General features: G+C 39.3%; 1 protein-coding gene across 2 annotated transcripts in view; it reads right to left on the bottom strand.

Annotated features, from left to right (window-relative positions):
• Positions 1-23,201, bottom strand: part of PPP2R5E (protein phosphatase 2 regulatory subunit B'epsilon) — a 174,040-nt gene that overhangs the window by 28,946 nt on the left and 121,893 nt on the right. For both annotated transcript variants that reach the window (XM_056134371.1, XM_056134370.1), the window contains exons 4-5: positions 22,435-22,536; positions 17,257-17,349 (exon numbers count right to left, since the gene is read on the bottom strand). In XM_056134371.1, the coding sequence (XP_055990346.1) occupies positions 17,257-17,349; positions 22,435-22,536 (195 nt within the window). The remainder of the gene's footprint in view (positions 1-17,256; positions 17,350-22,434; positions 22,537-23,201) is intronic.

Here is a 23,201-nt window from a genome sequence, read left to right as displayed (position 1 = left end):
TCTGGCTCCTGATCAAGCTGCTTAATGGCCATGATCCCAGAGACTCAGAAGCAAATCTCGGAACCCAGTAGCTTTTGGCAGAAATGCATTCAGACCCCGCAGTAGGTTACTGTCACCAGGCCATTCCAGCAGGGAAAGGATGCTGTCCCTCCACCTGCTCCCCCTAGGTGGCTCGGTGACCGCCATCCTCCAGAGGCCATTGGACAGTCAGGTTTCAGTGATGAGAAACACGAGGCCTCAAGGGATGGGAGTGGAGCCGACCCTTTCCTCCTCGTCCCAACAAGACCCCAGTCGCTGCCCACTAACAGCCTTTCTGGCTCCTGATCAAGCTGCTTAATGGTCATGATCCAAGAGACTCAGGAACAAATCTCGGAACCCAGCAGTTTCGGCAGAAATCCCTCCAGATTTAAGTGCTAAAATTTTGGAATTTCAAAATCGTGCAGCCACTACTGTAGCCATGCGACATCATATGTTATTCATAACCAGCAATAGAAAACAAATTGTCTACTGCTGTCTTTTCAGCAGATCTGAGTGTTGGGGTAAAATCTCAAATAATAATAGTGGGTCTAGTGTCAAAATATTGAATGTAATCAAAGTAGAGAGAGAGTAATGTGGAAATCATCTGCCCCACAGGTAAGGGGAGGGTGTGGGATGGGGGTATACTGGGGGCTTTGGTGGTGGAGAATGGGCACTGGTGAAGGTACGGGCTTTTCATCATATGACCGAGACTTAGAACCGACAGCTTTGTAACTGCTCTCACAGTGATTCAATAAATAAAATTATAAAAAATGGAAAAAAAAAAGTAAGGTGGAGTTCATACCCAATTCAATCAGCTAATGAGTGGCTGAATAAATAGCAGTACTCCTACATTAAAAATAAAAAAAGTGTTGAAGAAACAATATTTAGCAAATCAAATACATATCTTGCTTTAATGAGAAATACAGGTAAACAAACAGGATGAAAAGTGGTTAAAGATGCTGTAAAAATATACAGCAGAAGTATCTACTCTATTGGGGAAAAGTAGATTGATCAGGAAGGCAACTAAAGGAAATGGCATCCAGTTGACCTTGAAGAAATTAGGATACAGAGGCAGGGTAAGAATGTTGTGGCAGAATCAATAACATATACCTTCTTTCACTGAAAAAGAAACTATTAAAATACCCGCCAACTCTCTCCGCCCACATAGCCATTCAATCAGTTAATCAGCTCATCAATCTAGCTCTGTACATGCCAGGCCCTGGCCTATTACTGGGCATACACACATTATTAAGCTAACTTGAGATCCACAAGGAAAGCAATGAACAAGCTATTTCTACATTTCCACTGGAAATAATCTAAGGATTAAAGGCATCTGCCTCTACTACAGGAGGTAAAAGGCCCCACAGACTCAGCAGCTCTTAATCTACTATGTTCACAAAATACATAAAATCCCTAGCATATCCATCCCATTCCTTATTACTGGAAACAATTTACTTTTTGAGTTCTAGTTTTTTAATTAGGTTTCTATTTTTAAGTGATATAAACGTGTAATGAGTAATTTTCAACTAACATAAAAGAAAATTTGAGGGGGCAGATTATTAGCAAAACTTGAATTCACTAAGCTTATGTATTATTGATATAAAGAGTTTAATGAAAACACAGTATTTAAAGAGAAATCATTTAACGTTTTCATTAGGCTCTCAAATAAAATGCACCAAAACTACAACACCCTAAAGGAAAGAGAGAACTAAAGGGAATGCCCTGCCCAGAGGCAGGGTGGGCAGGGGGCTGGGGGTAAGGGGGGAGGGCTACTGGGATCACTGGTGTGGAGAATGGGCACTGGTGGAGGGATGGGTATTCGATCATTGTATAACTGAAATCCAAGCACGAAAATTTGTAAGTCTACAACTGTACCACGTGATGTTTCACTAAAAAAATAAAATAAAATGCATAACCCAAACCTAACTTGAATAATTTATAAAGATATATAAATGCATAAATACATATATATGTATATCATGCCATATATGACATACATATGAGAAAGAATGTGATATAAGAACAAATTAATTGTTCTTTACAAATTACTCTTCTGTTCTGTAGAACCCATTTTGGATGATTTTGTGAGTTATAGAAGAAAAGAAAAAGAACTATGGTGAAAAGGCCAAGAAAAGAAGATTATAAGATGAGCTCTGATTTCCAAAACAAAATAGTATGTGTTTTAGAATACTTCCCCCGACCTCTACCACTACCATCAAAAATAGCAAACAGAAATCTAATCCAGCATCTGCACACGCTTAGGTGGGCGGTGCAGCTTACAGTAGGACAGCAGGTCATAGGCAAAGACGCTTCAGAGTTCTACAATGATCAGAGCAAAGACAGACCTGTCCACACGCTAACTTCTAATTCACAAAACCAGTCTTCCTAAAGCTAACAAACAGGCCTGAAAGGTAGTGATGTGGTCAAAGAAACCTCCTTTGAACCGTATAATAAATCTACAGTGAGACAAGACATGTAAAATGTAAAAGGGCGACAGACCTACAGTGAGAACAGCAGAGTGAAACTCTTCTCTTAAAGCCTCATTGAAATGAACGGAAAGGAATAAAAAGGGAAGATCTGCACACTACAGAGAGCTGGAAAGCAGATCAGACACATTTACACACTTTTCAAAGATGGAAAGTGGGTGGCAAGGAGTAACTATCTTAGGTTTCCTCTTTCTCTACTCTGCTAAGTGTTTTTCCATTCTACCAGCAGGGAGGGAAGCCAAGAAGAAACAAGCCAATTCACACCACAGAGTTCTTAAAAGGCTTAAGAACTGAAAGCACCAGATATATTTGATGGCATGGGTGCAAAAACAGCTCTGGTTAAAGTTTGTAGAAAGAGTACCAAGACCTGCCAGATGCTTAGTCCCATTGAGCATACTGAAAATTTACAATCAAAGTCTGGGGAAAATGAAAGGGCAAGTATCTAATCTTGGGGACAAGGCGCACAGTTAAGCAAAGCGCTTACTGAAAATAAGGGGATTAAATGAAGCTGGCATGCTGACACCTTTACCAGGTTCCTCCACTGACTAAGTTCCCAATATGGGCGAGGCAGCCCATCAGAAGGTCCTGTAGGGGGAAAATGCTCAAGAAGAAACATCTGTAGACATTCCAGTGCCTGAAGATTCCTAATTAAATGGCAAGATGGCAAGATGTCTGTCACATGTGCCATCTGTGTCCCCTCTCCACCCCACAAGTTTGTCAGAACTAACATGTAACTAAGCCCATGAATAAAGTCAAGAATCACCACACAGTCTAACATTAAAGTCAGAGACAAAAATAAACAATCAGAAGAAACTCAGGAATTAATAGATACATTGCACTGCGGGACTGCGGGACGGTGGGAGGGCGGGGGCGCGAGGGGAAGACTTAAAAACAAAAACCAACCAATAATTATAAAATTTACAACATGCCCAGATAAAATATTGTATTCCTAAATCGAAATCTGAATGTGAGTACAGATGAATATTCCATGCATAAAAGAACTGAAATTCAAAATAAGGGGCCAGGATCCAGCTCAGCAAGACAGAAAATCTTTGGTACAGAGAGGAGAGAGAAAGAAGAGGAGATAGGGAGGGTGGAAGAAGGAAGGGAGAGAGGAAGGAAGGAAGGAAAGGCATAATATTCAAAGCTATTAAAGTTCAAAATAAGGCAACTGAAACTTTCGGGAAAACTGGACCATTAAAATGAAAAAATCTCTCCCCAAAAGTATAATCAAAATACCCAGAATGTTTAAAGCATAAGAAAGATAAGAAAACAAGAGAATCAACGCAGAAGATCAAAAACATGACAAATAGGCTTGCCAAATGAGCACAGAGACCAAAAAAATTATGAGAAGGAAATCATGTGAGGAAGATGCGAAAACGCTTTTCCAGAAGGATGCAAGTTTCAGCCAACATCAGGGTTTTATGTGGGTTGAAACAACAAATGAATACAGACACACATCAGACGCAGCTCTCTGTAGCTTCTGGACTCTGGGGACAACAGTAGACTTCAAAAGCTTATGGACAAAATAAGTCACTATACAAGCTAATGGGGGTTAGCTGGAGCAAGGCTTCTCAATAACACTGGAAACTGGAGAAGAGTAGAGTAATTCCTTGAAACTTCAGAGGGACTCCGGGTTCCTTTACATGTCAAAACGTCATTTATGTAGGTGGAATAAAATTATTATTGGCAGTATGTCTCACAAAACTGACATCTCCTTCATGCTTTCTTAGGAAACATCTAGAACAGCATTTGTCCCCTGGTACCCCCACAGGATATTCCAAGAACACCACAGGGAGAAATTAGATATATCCAGCACAAGACTACGGGTCAATTGCACAGGAAGGAAACAAAATCAGAAACGGGCCACAGTTGGAAAAAAGGCTGAAAAATACTATCTATAGAATGTATTCCATCAACATGTGAGAGGGAGAAAAGGCAGGCAGAGACAATCCAGACATCGGGCAAAGGGAAGTTCCCAAATGACCATTCTGGATACAAGCTAGAACCTAGTACCTTAAGCCATGGCTGGCAAATCAACCACATAATGAATCCAAAGTGCTTCCAGCAGCGCTCACTCACATGTTGCACTTGTTGGGTGAAAAAAGACAGAGTGGAGGAAAGTGTAAGAAAAGTGTATCCCCCGGGGTAGGGATGTAGTTCAGCAGTAGAACCTTGCCTCACAAGTGTGAGACCCTGGCTTCAACCCCTGCGCCTCAAAATAAATAAATACCGGGAGCTCTAATGCGGGCCACACTAAGGTATGTTTTGTGCTAAGCAGAAATGAAACCAGTGACCAATGGGTAGGAAAGCAAGCAAGTGAAAAATAAAGAAACTCTAATTTCAGGGGCTAAAAAAGAAAGGCCAATGAAAGAAAAGAAATGCATTGCAGCATAATGTGTGCCTCAGCAAAGCACAACAAGTACAGTCATACTAATGCAAACATTTCATTTGGATTTAAGTAAGTTTTATGACATAACTGCACTGGAAAGAGATATAGTAAGAGACATATCATGGCTTATAATAGGAATAGATAAGATCTAAAATTGAAAACCAACTATTAGCAGTTTAAGGATGCAATGTTAGAAATATGGAAATAAATATGAAAAACCACTAGAAATCCTGAATTATCTCTAGAAAATGAGATTCTGGGTAGGGGAAGGATAAGGTAGAAACTGCTATTTTTCATTATAAACCATATATTAAAAATTTTAGATATCCATTCGCCCAATCCTCTCTGGAAAGAAAGATGGCGGCCGCACGGGAGCCTTGTGGACAGCAGGTTTGAGCCAGGGGTGGGGGGCGGCAGGGGCCTCATGGGAAGGGGGGCGTTCTGGGCCGTCCTTCACACCCGACCGAGGTCACCAACTGCCCCCCACGAGCGGCTCTCTGGCACGGCCACGACTCCAGAGCACAGAAACCAATCTCTCAACTATCTAACTTTTAATAGAAATACTTCCAGGGTTAATAAGTAAAATAGCAGAAATCCAAAACATCATTTTATTCTTAAACCCAGCTGTAGAAAGCAAATCATTTCACAACGCTGTTTCAGCATATCTGATTGGGGGGGGGGGGTTCTTAAACTCTAAACAATAATTGTGCATCTTCTATCGAAACAATGTATCTAGTCAAAGTAGATAGAGTATTAACTAGAACTCATCTGCCTCACAGGAATTCGGAGGGGTGGGAGGTGGGGTTCTATTGGGGTTCGCGGTTAAAAATAAGTATTGGTAAAGGGAAATGTGTTTGATACTTACATGACTGAGACCTAAATCCGAAAGCTCTGTAACTTTTCCCACAGTGATTCAATAAAGAAATAAATTATTTTTAAAAAAATTTAGATAGAATTACCTTCAAAATATTTAACAGGTCTTAATATTTAATTAAGAGCTAAGGACTTGAAACTAAATGCCTGATAATTATCCACAACAATAAATAACTGCCCCCCACCCTTTTCATACAAAGAGTCTTTAATGAATGCAAAAACCCTCAAGTAGATAATAAAATCAGTGTTTCACTTCCATTTCATCCAAACTAAAATCAGATTTCCATATTTCTAGTTTTGTTTTTAACCTTAGCTACTGTACCTGAATACTTATGCTTTCCTAATTTATTCACCTTGAACAAATAACACATGTGAAGAAAAGAGCCCATCAAGAACCAAGAATGAACCAATGGCAGTGTGACTTTCCAGAACCCAAAGAAGTCACTGTAGGAGATGAGGTGATGAGGCAACCCACAGGCGACCTCTGAGAAAGCACAGTGTGGTCAAGAGAACTGAAGACAAGATTTCCTGTTATAATCTGCCAGCAAGAAATTTAGGCTTCAAGACCCCTATGACAATCCAGCATACAGTTTTCAAAGGTGTAAGCTGTGCAAATATGAAAAACACTGTTGAGTCACAAGCTGTTATTTTCTTCCTAATTACAGATATTCTTCTCACAAACTAGAGAAGTTCATTCTTTTCTCCCTCCAGCATTCACTCTCTAACGATTCAAGAAAACCTTGTGCTTTAAATCTTAAAGACAAACAATTTGGCCAGCATTTCAAAAAAGAGCTGTTGTGCTACATAATGATGCTCTTATAGTGGGTTGTAGACAGGGGCTCAGTGTACAATGAAAGCGCCATGCTCCTTGTTCAAAGATTAGTAAGAATTTCAAGACAGCAGCCGCAAAAGCATTAAATCAAGCTCAAGGCCCTTCTAAGCAAGGGGTACTATTCCACTGCACAAGTTGCATGCTCAAGAAGCTGGCTACGGACACGGGAGGGAGAGCAATAAAAACCTATTTAAGGTTTTTGAGTTACAAGCTGAACAGGATGGGGTGTGGTGGTTTACTGTTAGTTGGGAAGGATAAAAATCCTGGTAGAAATTAACTCTCTAATGTTTCATTTGCTACAGACTCAGAAATATAAACATTTTAACATAGTCAAGGAACTTGTTTGAAAAATAGTCCTCTGTATTCGAGCTGTGATGCAAGGCCTCATGAAATTTATTTTAATTTAGACCTTTTTTTCCTTTTTTTAAATGGGTTGGTTTGTGTCCAGTTCAAAGTTTTCTTGGCTTTTCAAAGCACAATAACAAAAGGTTACTTTTAAGGACTGGCTGGATGATTTGCATAATTTGCATGATAATTAAGGGAACTTCAGCTATATATAACTGCAAATGTGAAATACAAATTACTAAATAACAATCTCCAGCAGTACATATGTTTGTAGGGATACTTGGAGGATATGTCTCTTAGCAACCACTGACTGCTTTTCAGATTTTCAAGTGGTTGAGAGCAGTCTTTAGAAATATGTTGGTAAACTGTTGCCACAATAATCCACCCAATATAATAATTCAAGGTTTGGCAAATCATTTTTGGTCTCAAGGAGAAGGACAGAAATCATACACCATTTTTCCCCAACTGTCCTAAAACAAATGCAAATTACTGAGAAAAGATAAAGTTGTAACATCAATCTAGGCAAACCTACTTACATATCTATAGAAGACAGTTACCAAACTACCAATGTCTAAAATCATCATTACCAAAGACACAAGTGTACTTTACTGTCTTAATCACTTAATCCCCGTTATTCATCGATTTATTCGAGCGGGTGCCAGTAACGTCTCCATTCATCCCGGTTGCGTGCTAGCGTAGCCCAATGGTATCTGTTCGTTTTAGGAACATGTAGAGCCTCAAACCGATCATTTAGGGTCTTGACGAAGAAGTCTGACCATCTTATAGGTGGGCGTCCACGTGATCTTTTGATGTCTCGTGGAATCCAATCAGTAATGGCTCTAGTCCAGCGGTTGTCTGTAAACCTCATTACGTGTCCAGCTCATCTGATTTTTGATGTCTCGGCAAATGAGACAGCGTCCCTGATTCTTGAGCGTTGACGAAGATCAGAACTCCGGATTCTATCTCTCATTTGAGTGAATCGTGATATTCCAAGCATAGTTCTTTCGATTCCTCTTTGAGAGACCCGAATAGTGTTCTCATCCTGTTTTCATAGGGTCCAGGTCTCTGAGGCATATGTTAATGCAGGAAGAATAGTGGAATCAAAGAGATGTGCTCGTAGCTGGAGGTTCTTTGTCCTTTTAGTTATTTCTTCAATGCTCTTAAAGGCATTCCAAGTCGCTCTCTTCCTCCTGCGCAACTCAGGTGCCAGGTCATTCATCATGTTGATTTCTCGACCTAGGTATATATAACTGTTGCATTTGGAGATGGTGGTTCCGTTGAGAGCGAATGGAGCGTCAGGAACAAGGCTGTTTCTCATAAACATTGTCTTCATAAGATTCAGCTGTAGTCCGACCTTTCCACATTCACGGTCAAAGTCGTTCAGCATTTGTGCCGCTTGGTTGATGTTTGGTGTTATTAGAATGATGTCATCGGCAAAGCGGAGGTGGTGTAGTTGCCGACCATCTATCTTCACTCCCATGTTTTCCCATTCCAGTCGTCACATGATGTTCTCGAGGGTGGCACTGAAGAGTTTTGGTGAAATGGTATCACCCTGCAGAACCCCTCTCTTGATATGGATGATTACTTCTTTGTAGAATGGTGAGATCTTGGTAGTGAATCCGCAATAGAGCTCACGAAGGATCCTGATGTATTGAGTTTGTACGCCCTGATTGGCTAGGGCTTTACTGTCTATCTCTGATAAATCTGAGAGCATTTACCCATGAAGATATTAGACTAACTAGAAAATAAATGCTTTGGGTCATGAAAAACTTGATTTAACAGGAATTACAATGACATTTAATCAGTCAAAATCTTTTTTGAATGCTTTGTTGGGAAGTGGTTTGGGCAATAGCTGGCAGTACTGGGGGACCATGTGATGGCAGGGAGCATCAGAACTTTCCCATATAAAGAATGAATTCCAGTCTTTGGAGCCATCTCCCCAGTCTCTGGCTAGTTAAGTTTTTTAAATAAAAAACATGAAAGCCTTCAAAAGTAAAGGTCACAGAATGTTTTATGCGACCCAAACAAAAATCTGGATTCTAGCTTATTTAGGGGGAAAAAAATATCAGAAGATCTAGCAACACTTAGTCCACTTATTTTTACCTGCTAAGGATTAACAGGAACAAATTAGCAGTTGAGTTCAAGCTACCATTATTTCCATCATTCTTTTTTATCATACCCTGACCTACTTCACCATATACTATTTGTGTGGTGATAGTAACAAAATCAATATAATCTCTAGTTTTCTTATAAGAAAAACTGCAAGCTCCTGACACTAATAGATAGTCCCTTCCAAGAGTAATTAAAAGAAATCCGTCAAAATCAGATTCCAGGGACAGGGAAGACTACATCTGGTGTCTTTTAAAAGTTCCAAGAGCCATAGAAGAACCAAGTTAGAATTCATAACATGCTAGGTAAGCCATAACAGACTAATACAATATGATTTCATGGTCTGAAGCTACTGAAGAAAATACTACAAAAAGTTCTTGGGGCATATGCAGGGGGTGGGGGGAGGGCAACACACACATACTACTTTTCCAGCAGCTCATAGGGGACCATGTGGTGCCAAAGCCAAAGCATTAAACCCAGGGCTCCTGAATACAAAGCATGTGCTCCAGACCTTTGAGCCATATTCCCAGTCCTAGCAAAAGGTTATTTTAAACACAGAGAGAAAACTTTCTATCCAGCTTAGATTCAAAAAGAACATATACAAGTGATGAAAGGAAGGAAACACAACAAATGCTAAGTATAAAAGAATGACACAGTCTTACAAAAATAGTCTTAGGAAGGCTAATATTCAAAATCAGCTGAGGTTTGGGAAAATGCAAAGCAGCAAAATGAGAGCACAACTATAACTGAAATATTTTTTGCTAATCGTACTGATGATAATTTATACATTGTTTTTCATGTACAATTGGAGAAATATAAACCTACACAGTGAAATTCACCATACATAATCAGACACTAACAACTAACAACAATTTGGCATCTCCTTTCAAGTTTTAATGCAAATACAAAAGCTTTTCTCTAAAATAAAGAGATTTTGGCTGAAAAAGAATCTCTAATGTGCGTGTTTTATTTTAAAAACATCATGTGCATTTGTTCATTCATTTTACAATATGAAAATCCTCTATATGAAAATCCAGTTGATGCATATAGTTGATTCAACAAACTCCCTATTGAGGAACCTTCAAATATTTAATAATTATTATCAATGATAAAGTCAGTATCTTTGTATATGTGTGCGTATGTGTGTACATAGCTATTACTTATGGATCCTGTCTTCGTATCCACAGTTAACTGAATTAAGTCAATTTTAACAGTTGTCAATTTAGGGGTATGTCCTATTTTTACTTAGTAGTATTTTATTTATCCTTTTATTCCCAAATCAATGAATGAAGAAACTGAAGGCTAGACAGCAAATCAAGTGGATAGAAAAGCTAGAATTTATATACATGCAGTTCTTTTTACCCTTATTCGATAACCTACTCTCAGTGTCACAGGATGTCAGGATTCAAATCTAGAACTTTCCAATCTTCTTTCTACCATATTTTGTAAAACTAGCTTTATTCTTACTTTTCTTTAGTCTTTACTGATGGAATGAAAGTCAGCACAGACTGTTAAAACTGTAAAGCTAGTATTAAAATAAGTTTAAATTTTTTATCTAGAAGTATGTCCATGTTTTCTTCTGAATAAAAAAATAAATCAAAGTTTAGATAGGCAAAAATACATTTTAAAACCTTTGAGATTCTAAATAGAAATCTACTAAAGAAAAGGAATAAGGCAAAAAGGTCCTCTTGATCTGCTAAAGGACAAAAGTATAAAGATTCTCATGTCACAAAAGAGTAAGGATTAGGTATAAAACACACCAGGACCAGGTGGCACCATGGGTGTCTGTGGGTCAGAGGAACAAGCACGGGAAAAGACAAAGTGTGAATAATGAATGAGCTAACTACAAAGTTCAGAGGTGTGAGGCTGCCAGCTCAAGGGAAGCATTATACATGGTGGAATGAGGATTAGAGGGAAGGGAATAAGTGGGATGGATGGGAGAAAACAGGGTGAAATCTCAGCAATAATGTCTCAAGGTCCAAATGTCCCATCCACTCCCAATGAGCCCAAGTCAGGATGAAACCTTGCCCAGTGAGGGAAATCAGAAAAGGTGGCCAGGGATTTGAAGCCCCACACCCAGGAGGTCCTACGACCCAGGCAGGTCATCAGCAGTAAAAAAAAAAAGCAGTGAGGGGCCAACTTCATCTTGCATTAATATGAATGATCAGGGTACTCTAGAAAATATCAGGCAACAGGACTGACTCCCAACACAACAGTCATATGATCCCGTTCAGTGGGGCAATTAATTCTGTCCATAAATACCCTGTGTATCCCTTTATGTTTAATTCAGGAACTGGGATGAGCCCTGGTCTGAATGTTCATCAAGACCCAACAGAGTGGTGGTAAGGAAGATGAAAGTTGTAAAAATGAGCCAGGAGTTGACAACACAAAACAGACTCCACACTCAGTACTTTATTTCTTGAGTCTGGCAAAACTCAGATAAATCTTACTTTGGTTTGCCAGGTACTTAGGGCAACATTACTGGCAAAGAGTCGGTGATTCAAGAAGTTTACTAATGCCCCATGGAAGATGAATGACATTCCATTTTAGGATGAAATTCCAAAGTCCACAGATGAGAATACTGTAAATATGAAGGCCTGGCTTTCAACACAGTATTTGACAGTTTCTATACTTCCCTTATGAACCAGCTTTTAAGATGTGGCAAGATACTGAGAGTAAAGTAAATTTCAAACTGGCTCAATTAGGGTAGAACTAAATAAAAAGGGAAGTTGCTAGAGGCATGCCATGGGCCTCCATCTTCAGTTCTGGCTAGTTTAACAACTGAACCAATAACTTAGATGAGGCAATAGCTGGTATGTTTAAGACAAAGACAGAAAGCACAATGAATAGATGGATGATGGAATCAAGACAGAGAAAGGCTTCAAAAGGCAGGGCAGAAAGGACATTGCACAGTACTGTAAGTCAGATCCTATACCCAGGAAAAGAGAAAACTGCAAAACAAGGGAAAACAACAATATACATAAAGCTAATATTTAAACTCAATTAAGGCCACAAGCTTAACATCAGTGAGAAGCAATGTCCTGGAAAAACAAGAGCAAAGTAACAAGGAAATGGAGAAGCCAGATTCGAGGTGCATGGGAATTAAGGGCTCAGGATGCTGATCAAGACAGACACCGGAGAAAGCCTTCAAAAACTAATAAGACAGAGTTAACAGCTAAGAATTCGATCAGGAGGACACACACTACCTGCTCAGGCTAGAGCTAGAAGGTAGATGACCAGAATATGATTTTAGAGCTGATCAACAACAAAATAAGAGATTTCTGTCTCTCTTGGGAAGAGCCCCCTTTCCAAGTCTAGGTTTCTCAGATGCTTTCATCTCAGGAATGTGATGACTTTAAGTATCTACTGACCAAGAAGAGCATATGGAACTGGGCCGTGCATGCGTGCCACGGAAGGAAAACAAGGTCTTTACTACCAAATTGTACTCTGTTCTTCTTGGGCTCTTTACCATAAATATAAGAGAACCTTATTATTTTATTAATGTTATGGACAGTTACTGGCTGGAGCGATAGCACAGCAGGTTGTTTGCCTTGCACGTGGCTGACCTGGGTTCCATTCCTCCATCCCTCTCAGAGAGCCTGGCAAACTACTGAGAGTATCCCACTGGCATGGCAGAGCCTGACAAGCTCCCCATGGCATATTCAATATGCCAAAAACAGCAACAACAAATCTCACAATGAAGACATCACTGGTGCCCGCTCAAGCAAATTGATGAACAATGGGAGGACAGTGCTACAGTGCTATGGAGAGTTATACCTGCCTTGAAATAATTCCAGGATAGGAGAAAAAAAAAAGAGGTAACAAGGCATAATAGACAGAAAACTAGAAAAGGAACTATGATTAGAGAAATTTGATTCTCCCTTAGACCACAATTCATTAATCTATAAAATGGGCATGAAACTTAACAATCTGTATTTGAGACTGTGGCAATGCATATAAAGTTGCCCTGATAATGATGCAAAGCTATTTAAACACAACAATTTGTCAGCACCTAAGGAAATCGATATTACTGTGCTTAGGAAAGTAGTGAGGAGGTCATTTTTGCATTTCTGTCTCTTTGGTATATGATCTAGAGCAATCTACCTACTTGCCCAGTGATCCATGTCTCCACGACTTTTCCATGTATCGCTCAAACCTCACTTCCCTAAAGCTTCTCACATTATGGTGCCAGCTCTGATTCACAAGTGTGGTGCCTGACATGGGCAGTGGAGTGCAATGATCTACCCCATGCAACCACTGGTAGCAGGACTATTGGTTCTAAAGAGCCCCACAGGCATGGCACCACAACTCGTTTCCAGTTCTCAGTTGACAGTTGAACTCTGGGGTTAATCCTCTAAGCCAGATTCTCAGGATATAGAGAAGCCTCCATGCTCTTCAGTTCTCTGGAACTAGCCTACCTATGGCATTCTACTGAACTGAAACTCATGACACTGCTTAGAATGTTAAGGGGGAGAGTCAATTATCAGTTATGGCTCATTCTTATACAACCATATTCTAAATTTGATCTCATTATGGAGGGGAAAGGAGGGCAACATGACGGTCACCAACATTTATCCTGGTGAAGCATAAGGGAAAAGACTTCCTACAAAATTAACATTTCAAAATCAATGTTCTATTTGTTGGCTTACTTGGAGGTAGGGATTAATTTTTTTGTACATGAGTTGACTCATGCATCACTTAAAAACAAGAGTGATTCTGTACCCATTTTCACAGAGGATTGTCAACAACAGCAGACAGTGTCTAAAAATGCCATGCCAAGAGTACAATGCAAGCCCCAGGTAAGATACGACATATGATCTATAATTACAAATTGTAAAATGAGAAACCAGAAAAAATACACCTGAGCAATCTGAAACAAGCAGGTAAGAGTTTCAAGTTTTAACTTTTGTCGTTGTTAAGTGTTAAGCCGTCCTATTTCCTGGCTGTGTATAAAAAGCTCACTAAAATTCTAATTTTGATTACTAAAGGTTTTTTATACTTTGGAAAAAGCTTACTTAGTTTTAACAGAAATATGCAATAGTGCCTAATGGAAAGTTTTAAAGCTACATAAAAATTTGTAAACTAAGGTTACATAAATGGAATTCCTTTGTAATTAAATTTTAGAAAAGAAAATGGCAAGATCCAGGCTTAGCATCCTTTGCTTAAATGTAATTTATTTCCAATTATACAGATTGAATACAATCCCCATTAAAATTCTGATGACATTCTTCAAGGATTTAGAACAAATGCTACTAAAATTTGTACAGAATCATAAAACTCCTTGAATAACCAAAACGACTCCAAGGGAAAAAGATGGGAGGTGCTGCATTGCCTGACTTTAAATTGTAGTACAAAGATATAATAATCAAAATTGTGTGGGACTGAAATAAAGAGACTCTCAAATCAATGGAACAGAACTAAGAGCCCAGAGATAAAACCTCAATTTTTATATGAAGAGATAGTACAGCATACAGGGCACTTGCCTTAAGTGTGGCAAACCCCTGTTTGAGCCATAGAACCAAATATGATCCAATGAAGACGACCATGAGTGATCCCTGAGCACAAAGCCAGGGATGTGGCTCCAAAACAAAACAAGCAAATAATAAAAACCAACCCTCAGAGTTATGGGCAGTTAATCTATGACAAAGGAATTGGGTGCATGATGTAAAGTAAGAAAAGTCGTTTCAAGAAATGGTGCTGGAAAAACTGGATAGTTCTAAGAACAGTAAGAAACTGGATCCATTTATGCCATTCTAGATCATTCAAAGTGGGTTAAAGACCTCAGGATTAAAACCAGAATCCATAAACTATACTGAGAAAAATTGTATGTGGAACTCTCAAGAACATGGACCTCAGAGGTATCTTGAATGACTTGACTCCACTGGCACAGGTAACAAACACAAATAACTATATAAAATTTAAATTTTTGCATGGCAAAGAAACTTGGGGGAAAAAAATAAAAGATACCCTGTTAAGTCGGAGAAAATATCTGCATACAATATAGAATATAAAAAGTTAATATCCAAGATATAGAAAGCATTCACCAAAAAAAAAAAAAAAACCAGGAAACAGAGATGAACAAAAACTTCCCCCAAGAAAACATACAACCTAGCTGCAAAAATATCTTGGATTATCCATTCCTAGCTGAGACCTCAGGGTAATCTTGAAGTGGGGATGGGCCAGCTCCCTCTGCTCCGGCCCTACCAACTCCCTATCCCGCAGCCACATCCTTGAGCCAAAGTCACGGCACTGTCACCAGCTAGGTGCCACCACCTCAGAACTGAGCTCCACAGATAACCTAATCTACCAAACATTTCAGGTACAAGGGGGTTTGGGCTGAAAATTCCAGGCTTCTTGAAGTAGGAATGGATGACCTCTCCCCATCTCCCTGTACTTCCCGAAGTCCTAGCAGCCACACCCATACGCCAGAGTCATCACCTTGCCTCTGGTTGGAATGCCCAGTTAACTATTCTGGATTTTATCGAATGACATCTTCAAATTCTATAACACTGACATCACCAGATTGGATGGGATTAATGTAGAAGACAACCGATCTCGACCAACAAAAACATTAACATGGAAGGTTTAACATGCACAACCGCTTAGTGAACCCTCAGTAAAGAACATTATGTCCACATGGTGAGACACAATAATTTTCACAAATTTTCTTCTATGGGAATATTTTTTGACCATTCTGTTAGCCATTCAGTGGTAACAAGCAATATAAAGTAAATTATTCTGGACTTGCTACAGAGACAAGCTTGAGGGGCCATTGGGAAAATGAAGACAATGGTGGAGGGAAGGGGGGTAGGGTTGGTGTTGGAATATAAACCTATTAGTGTTATATTCCAAGTGTCACCTCACACCACTGGGAGTGGCACCTATCAAAAAGTCCGGGAACAATTAGTGTTGGCAAAGATGTAGTGAAAAAGAACCCTCATTCAATGTTTGTAAGAAAGTCCTCTGGTTTAGTCTCCATTGAAAAGAGTCAGGAGATTTCTCAAAAAAAGTAAAATAGAATTCCATAGGGGAGGAAGGGAGGGAGGGAAGGAGGGAGGGAGGGATACCCAATAACACAGTGACTGTACTTCTTGGCATCTATACCCCAAAACACTTGAAAAGATATAAAAAGGTAAAAGGCCCTCCCGTTGATCGTCGATTTGCTCGAGCGGGCCCAGTAACGTCTCCATTGGAGACTTTGTTGTTACTGTGTCTGGCATATCGAATACTCTCGGTAGCTTGCCGGGCTCTCCGAGAGGGGCGGAGGAATCGAACTCGGGGCGGCCATGTTGGCTGCGTGCAAGGCAAACGCCCTACCCACTGTGCTATCGCTCCAGCGATTGAAAAGATATATGCACACCTAAATATGCTGCAGTCCTGAATATAACAGCCAGGATATAGAAATAACCCAAACATCCAATGACACATAAAAGGACAAAGAAGTTTATGTAATGGTTTACTATGCAGCTGTAAGAAAAAAACAATCAGGGCCAGCAAGATAGGACAGAGGCCAAGGGACTTGACTTTCATGTGGTTGACTTGGGTTTGACACCTGGTACCCTATATGGTCCCCCAACCCCCACCAGAAGTGTTCCCCAAGCACAGTCAGGTGTGGACCGAAAACAATAACAAAATAACAAAAAAGATGAATCTTGTAGTTCCCTATAAATTGGATGGGACTACAGAGTAGCATGTCAAGCAAAATAAGTCATAAGGGCAAAGACAAGCCCTGGATGGTGTCAGACATTCATGTTATATAGCAAAACAAAATAAGACAATAGTACTGAACAACAACAAACCCTTAGCCTTAGATTTTAGAGCTAAGATTACCAACCAGAGACTGAAATGAAATGGACAATAGAGGCAACAGAGGTGAATTAGAAAATATACAGGAATAATAGCAGAGGATCTTGGGTATTTTGGTATTGACAGTGCTGTACTATGTACATCAATATCATAAACGTAAAAACTATTGCAAGCATGTTACCTAAACTGTAATATTTTTAATAAATAAAATACCACTTTCAGCAGAAGAACCTATTATCTTAACGAATAATAATGGGAATATACATATGAATATATGTTAATGTATATAGTTATAAACACTATAGAGGTAACTATACAATATTATAGATATATCACTGGGCAATGAGATAAAAATATTACCAAATGGATAAATACAAGCACAATAACTTACTTACCTGTAATACAAATTTTTGATCTATATATTTTTTGGCAATGCTGGGTTGGAATTCTTGGCTTTCCAAAAATCGTATGAAAAATTCATAGACAAGCTGTAAAAATAAATTAGTTAATTTCAAATTAAAATTCACTGAAAATATAATGAAAATCCATAAAAAACCTTAACACAAAACCTAACAAGGCTTAGGAAACTGGCCGCTCTGTTTGTGTGTGTGTGTGTTGGGGGGGGGGGGGAGGGGGGTGCGTTCTATCAAGCAGTGCTCAGGGGGCCTGACACCACTTCTAGCATATGGGCTGGGGGTACAGCACTGGTCAGGACAGCTGTTCTGGGGAGCCAGATGGTGTCATGAATCAAACTCTTGCTTACTGAACTTAGGTCTTGCATGCACCTCTGAACAGTACTCTATTCCCAGTCCCAGAAAACTCCACCCACTAGCTATGCTAGCCTTTCTTTCAGCTCAGTTTGTTACTTTTAATGTTTAATTAAAATTAAGAAAATAAAGCCAACAAAGTAAATAAATTCCCCCCATAATTATACCAAAGATCATTAAAATTTAAAGATACATATGTATCTTCTGCCGAATACTTCTAACATATATCAAATACACTGTATCTTTGCAAACTACTCTTATCATCTAAATATACTGTGAACAATGTATGGCCATAATATCTAAGTCTCAGTAGCAACATTATGAATAATTCCATTGCTGAAAATTAATCTAATACTTGGACATTTAGGTAGCATGTGAACTGCTTCTCTATCAAATTAGACCCTAATGTACATCAAATAACAAAGAGCAGTGTGCTCTTGCTAAACTATTTCATAAGAAATATTTCTAAAAGTGGAAGTATCCAATCAACAGAAAATCAAACATTTCACGATTTTCAACATACATCACCAAATTTTCTTTCAGAGAATCTGTGGCAACCATACTCCTCTAAGCAATATGACAGTGTAAAAGAAAATTCTCATTGCAGAGAGTAAGAATATTCTCATGTGCAAAGTAAAAATGAAAAAACTGCTTTGGTGGCTGAGTGGCCCTGGTGGTCCCAGGCACCACAGCATCTGAACAGAACTACAACCTCCAATGCTAGCACTATACTGCTGGCCACTCCCCATGACCCAGTAAACACAATTTGGGAGATAATCCCAACAAAAGAAAAGGAAAAAGAAAATTTAGTCTCAAGCAAACTTTTGGTCTTTCCACATAATTGGTAATATTATTCTTTTGATGGGTTGGAGCAATAGCACAGCGGTAGGGCATCTACCTTGCACGCAGCCGGCCTGGCCGAACCAGGTTTGATTCCTCTGCCGCTCTCGGAGAGCCCTGCAAGCTACCCAGAGTATCTCGCCCACACGGCAAAGACTGGCAAGCTCCCCATGACGTATTCGATATGCCAAAAACAGTAACAACAAGTCTCACAATGTTACTGGGCCCGCTCGAGCAAATGGATGAACAACAGGAGGACCGTGACTGATTCTTTTGATATCTATATCAAAACTCAACTCACCAAATTTCCATCCTATTACACTAAACACTATCTTGTGATTTGGGTGGATCTTTATTCATGTGAATGCCACATGTCATCCATCAGCCACTAAAAGTTCATGGTTCACAATATTATGGATTTTTTCAAATACTGACATAATTCATTATATATGTATATATATACACATATTTACACTTTTCAAACCCACATTCCCTAATATGTCCAATTTTATCAAAAAATTCTTTAAACTTTAGAAAACTATATAGTTGGATATAAGAGAAAAAGGAAAAAATGGAAGTATTCCAAAATTCTAGCTTTAAATTTTGTTTGACTGTTCCGATTTTATCAGTACTAACAATTTCTTTTTATGTTAAAGAATATAACACTGAATACCCAAGTTGAAATAACCATTGCCCACCAGGCTTTAAGTAAAAATGGTATTTCATGTGGAGAAAAGTGCAACTAATATAGGCTGACACTCAAAACATAAAAGTTTTAGCATAAGACATAAGATAACCATTATAATTTTCTCCATGGCAGATATATATTTAATATACACACAAAGGTAAAATTTCAACAGAATTCATTATTTTTGTTGTTTCTCGCAGGATAGTCTTCACTGAAACTGGCTCCCAACGCCTTAATTCCAAGTGTATACTGCAAATAATATGACTAATAATTACTGGGTTAGTCTGGTGCAACTGACTTAAAGTTTATTACAGCAACAGCAGTTTCAACCACCATTGCTTTAACAACTATTAATGGCCAAAGTTTTTAGTATTCACATTAGAATTTTCTTTATGATATATTCTCTTCAAAACTATACAGAATAACTTCTCTAATGACTTGAGTATTTCAACTGAACATAAGTCTTCTTCTAATCTTTTCTGTGGGAGAGGTGCGGGAGGGGAGGACTTTATTCTGTGTGTGGGGGCTGGGGATTGAGGGGCAGGAGTCAGCATGGCAAACACCAAGCAGAATTCAGGGCTTACTCCTGGCTCTGTGCTGAGGGGGAACACATGCAGTGCCAGGGATCAAACCAGGGTCAGTGAGGTGGGTCCAGGGATGCATCTTAATGCCTGTACCATCTCTCCACCTCTGTTCTTCTAGTCTTAATGACTGAGTCCCAACATCTTATAGAAGAACAGTTCATTTTTCAAAATACCAGTCTTGCAATTCTAAGTTTAACAGGGAAAATATTAGCTTAATATTAACCCAGAAGAGGGGTTCCATCTCTCTTCTGATTCCCACAAAGTAGAAAGATTCTCATCTTCCAGGCCTGACATGTGGTCTGGCAGGCCTGCCAGTGGGATTGGCAAAGAGCTCCCCTTCCCTCTGGTTCCTTGAAAGCAGTTAAGTATTAACATGGCTCAATGGAAACACTTCAAACACATTTATTCATAAGCATAAAAGTTGCTTTTCATAAAGACTGATTTTTACCTCAGAATACTCATAAGAGAGGGATTTTACCTCAGAATGAAAAAAAAAAATCTTCCTTGAGTTTCTGAAGCAAAAGAACAGGACTAGGAAGAATCAAGGCCATATTAACAAATTCTCTAAGGAACAATAGTAAAAAGAGTTTAGAATTCCGGCTGTCAATGTCAAATTAAAGCATTAAAATCAATCCCTTAATTGCAAACAAAATTCTTGCAAAACTATTTTACTGAAAATAGATTCATTTTCAGAAAATGAATCATGATAAGTATGACAGTTTAAAACATACAAATACAGATAATACAAAAGATCAAAGAAAAGTGGACCTTTTGACAGATCTTAAAACCAAAAATTTGTGGATTCATACATTTTTTCAAGTTTCAAATATCCCCAGAGTCATGGGTGAGAAATTTAAATTAAAGAGACAAGAGCAGGAGCAGTCAGCTAAGTAATCAGCCTAGTCAACCATCCAACAACCACACCATAAGATTTTAGGTTTTCAACTCTTATCAGTCTGGTAATAGACACTGTATTTCTCTGTAAAATGTGGTCCAGAAGAAGCACAATGCTAATGCTAGAGTTAGAAAAAGTGCAAAGGTGTAAGAAAGAGCTGTGTTTGGTCAGAAAAAGAAGTTATTGGGTCAGTTAAAAAGTAAAATGCTGAACTTAGTAATATGCCACAAGAACATGAGATCCTCTTTTTTTTCTTTGCTTTCTGGGTCATACCCAGTGATGCGCAGGGTTTACTCCTGGCTCTGCACTCAGGGAGCTAGAAAGATGACAGCACAGTTGGCTGACCCAGGTTCGAATCCCAGCATCCCATATGGTCGCCTGAACATGAGACCTTAAGCTGACTTGCAAAAGAGTGGAACTGCCACCACCAATAGGTGAAATGGAAAGGTATACACACACACACACACACACACACCCCCCAAAGATAAGTAAATCAGTTAAAAGTGTTTTCACTGGTGCTGTATTTCTCTGTAAATAGAAATAGCACAGCGGGTAGGGCATTTGCCTTGCACACAGCCGACCTGGGTTCAATTCCCTGAATCCCATATGGTCCCTCGAGCACCGCTAGGAGTGATTTCTGAATGCAGAGCCATTGTAACCCCTGAGCATTGCCAGGTGTGACCCGAAAAGCCAAAAAAAAAGTGTTTTCTCACTTATTTACTCAATCTTGGCATTAGTCAAAGAAAACAGTATGTCTAATATGTTTGAGTAAGAGTTGAGAAAACTCTCTACATAAGTAAGGGTAAAAGAAAACAATGCATATTTGTATAACTGCCAAAACAGGACAAGAGAAGTTCCAAATTTGTCAAAAATTCTTCCAGCAATCTAGGCCTTATCATTCTGCTCTAGTTTGTGGCTCTTCAGAAGAAAGTCAACTAATAATTGCTGGCATGCTTCTACAAAGCTACAGTGGCGTCTGCTCTGACGGTGAAGACACGCAGGTTTAGCCCTTTTCTTTCCTCCTTCACCTCCCTGCTTACTAATTCTTGAGGACTAGTCTCTGAGGAAAAGTCACAGAAAACTGGTGCAATGAACATACAATACTGGGGTTCAGTACTTACAAATTTTCTGTTCTGTTCCTTTGAGAAACACTGGCCTTCAGAGAAGGTAGGAAAGGAGGATGGAAATAACCAGTTTGTCTCAGTCAATACAATACAAGAGACGCAGGTGGCCTTGGTAGGTTCAGCATGACTACAGAGCAGGGTCTCCATGCACAACAACAAAACTGGCCCTCCCTCACACCGACTGCCTCTCAGCTATTGCTCTAACACTAACACGAACTCTAACACTCACGGTGAAATACGGCTACAATTTGTTTCTGCCCTTCAAAGCAAAAGAACCGTATCTATGGTTATGATGAGACATACAAAATCCACAGGCTACCTACTGCTGAAAATAAAGAGACGTGGTCTATGACCTAATCACCTAATATTTATGTGGAAACCGTTCTGTGCTTCGTAGACAGGATCACACCGAGATGCTAATAGAGAATAAGGATTGCCAGCTGGACCTGCAGCAAGGGAAGGCCCACACTAAAGCATTACACGGAAACTCTCTATTCTGTTCCTTCGGTCTACTCATTAGCAAGCATTAGAAACATTTATATAAACATTTTCCAGCTTTCCACTAATAAACTCTAATTGGCTTCTAGATAAATAAAGGTCTTTTGGGAATTTCCCTGTTAATCAGATAATGAGTTAATGGATCTTTCTTTGACAATAAAAGGTCGTTCAAAGTACCTGTAAGTGTGGCCACGATGCCTCAAGGGTAGGTTCATCTTCTTCCGGATCAAATTCATTGCTGTCACTAGGAGGGAGAGTTCTGAATATATTGCAAGATACCTAAAAATAAACAAGACATAGAATTAGCTGGCCAGCTTTACACAACATCTGAGCATCTAGCCAAGGAATCCAGACGACAGAGATGGCAGGAATACCACCAAACTAGACCAAGGACCGTGTGCTACATAGGCTTTGAGGCCAGGACCACCCATAGGCAAAGGTGGAGAGCAGCAAGAAATGGCTCCTTCTACATTCTTGAACTATAAAACACCTGGTCCCTATATGGCCTTCCCCAACTAGGTCCTAAGATTTTACATCTTTCCATCAAAGCCAGCTCTGAGTTACTCACCAGATAAGCATGTTTCTAATTAAACAGTTTAGACTATAGTCAAGTATAACATTGTTAATGGACTTCATGTGTTTCTCTTCTCAAATTTACAGTTTGCAAATTTATAGCTGAAGTAACTGTTTTAGCCTTCACAAAAAGCAAATCGAAAAAAAAAATAAAAAACCAAAACCAAAATCTCACGCCCTACATGTGAAGAGTCCCAGAGTTGATTCCAGGTATGACATGGTCCACTGGACACCAAATCAGGAATAATCCTGAGCATCCTCAAGTGTGAAGACAAGAGAGAGCAAGACAAAGGAAGGGAAAAGAGCTGGGAGTGGGGAGGGAGATATATTAGAATGGGGGCAGGAGTGATAGTACTGTTGGTAGGGTGTTT

This window comes from Sorex fumeus, unplaced genomic scaffold (genome assembly GCF_029834395.1).
Source record: "Sorex fumeus unplaced genomic scaffold, SorFum_2.1 ptg000098l, whole genome shotgun sequence".
Taxonomy (NCBI): domain Eukaryota; kingdom Metazoa; phylum Chordata; class Mammalia; order Eulipotyphla; family Soricidae; genus Sorex; species Sorex fumeus.
The sequence above is the reverse complement of the archived record's forward strand: the minus strand, read 5'-3'. Positions and strand labels throughout refer to the sequence as shown.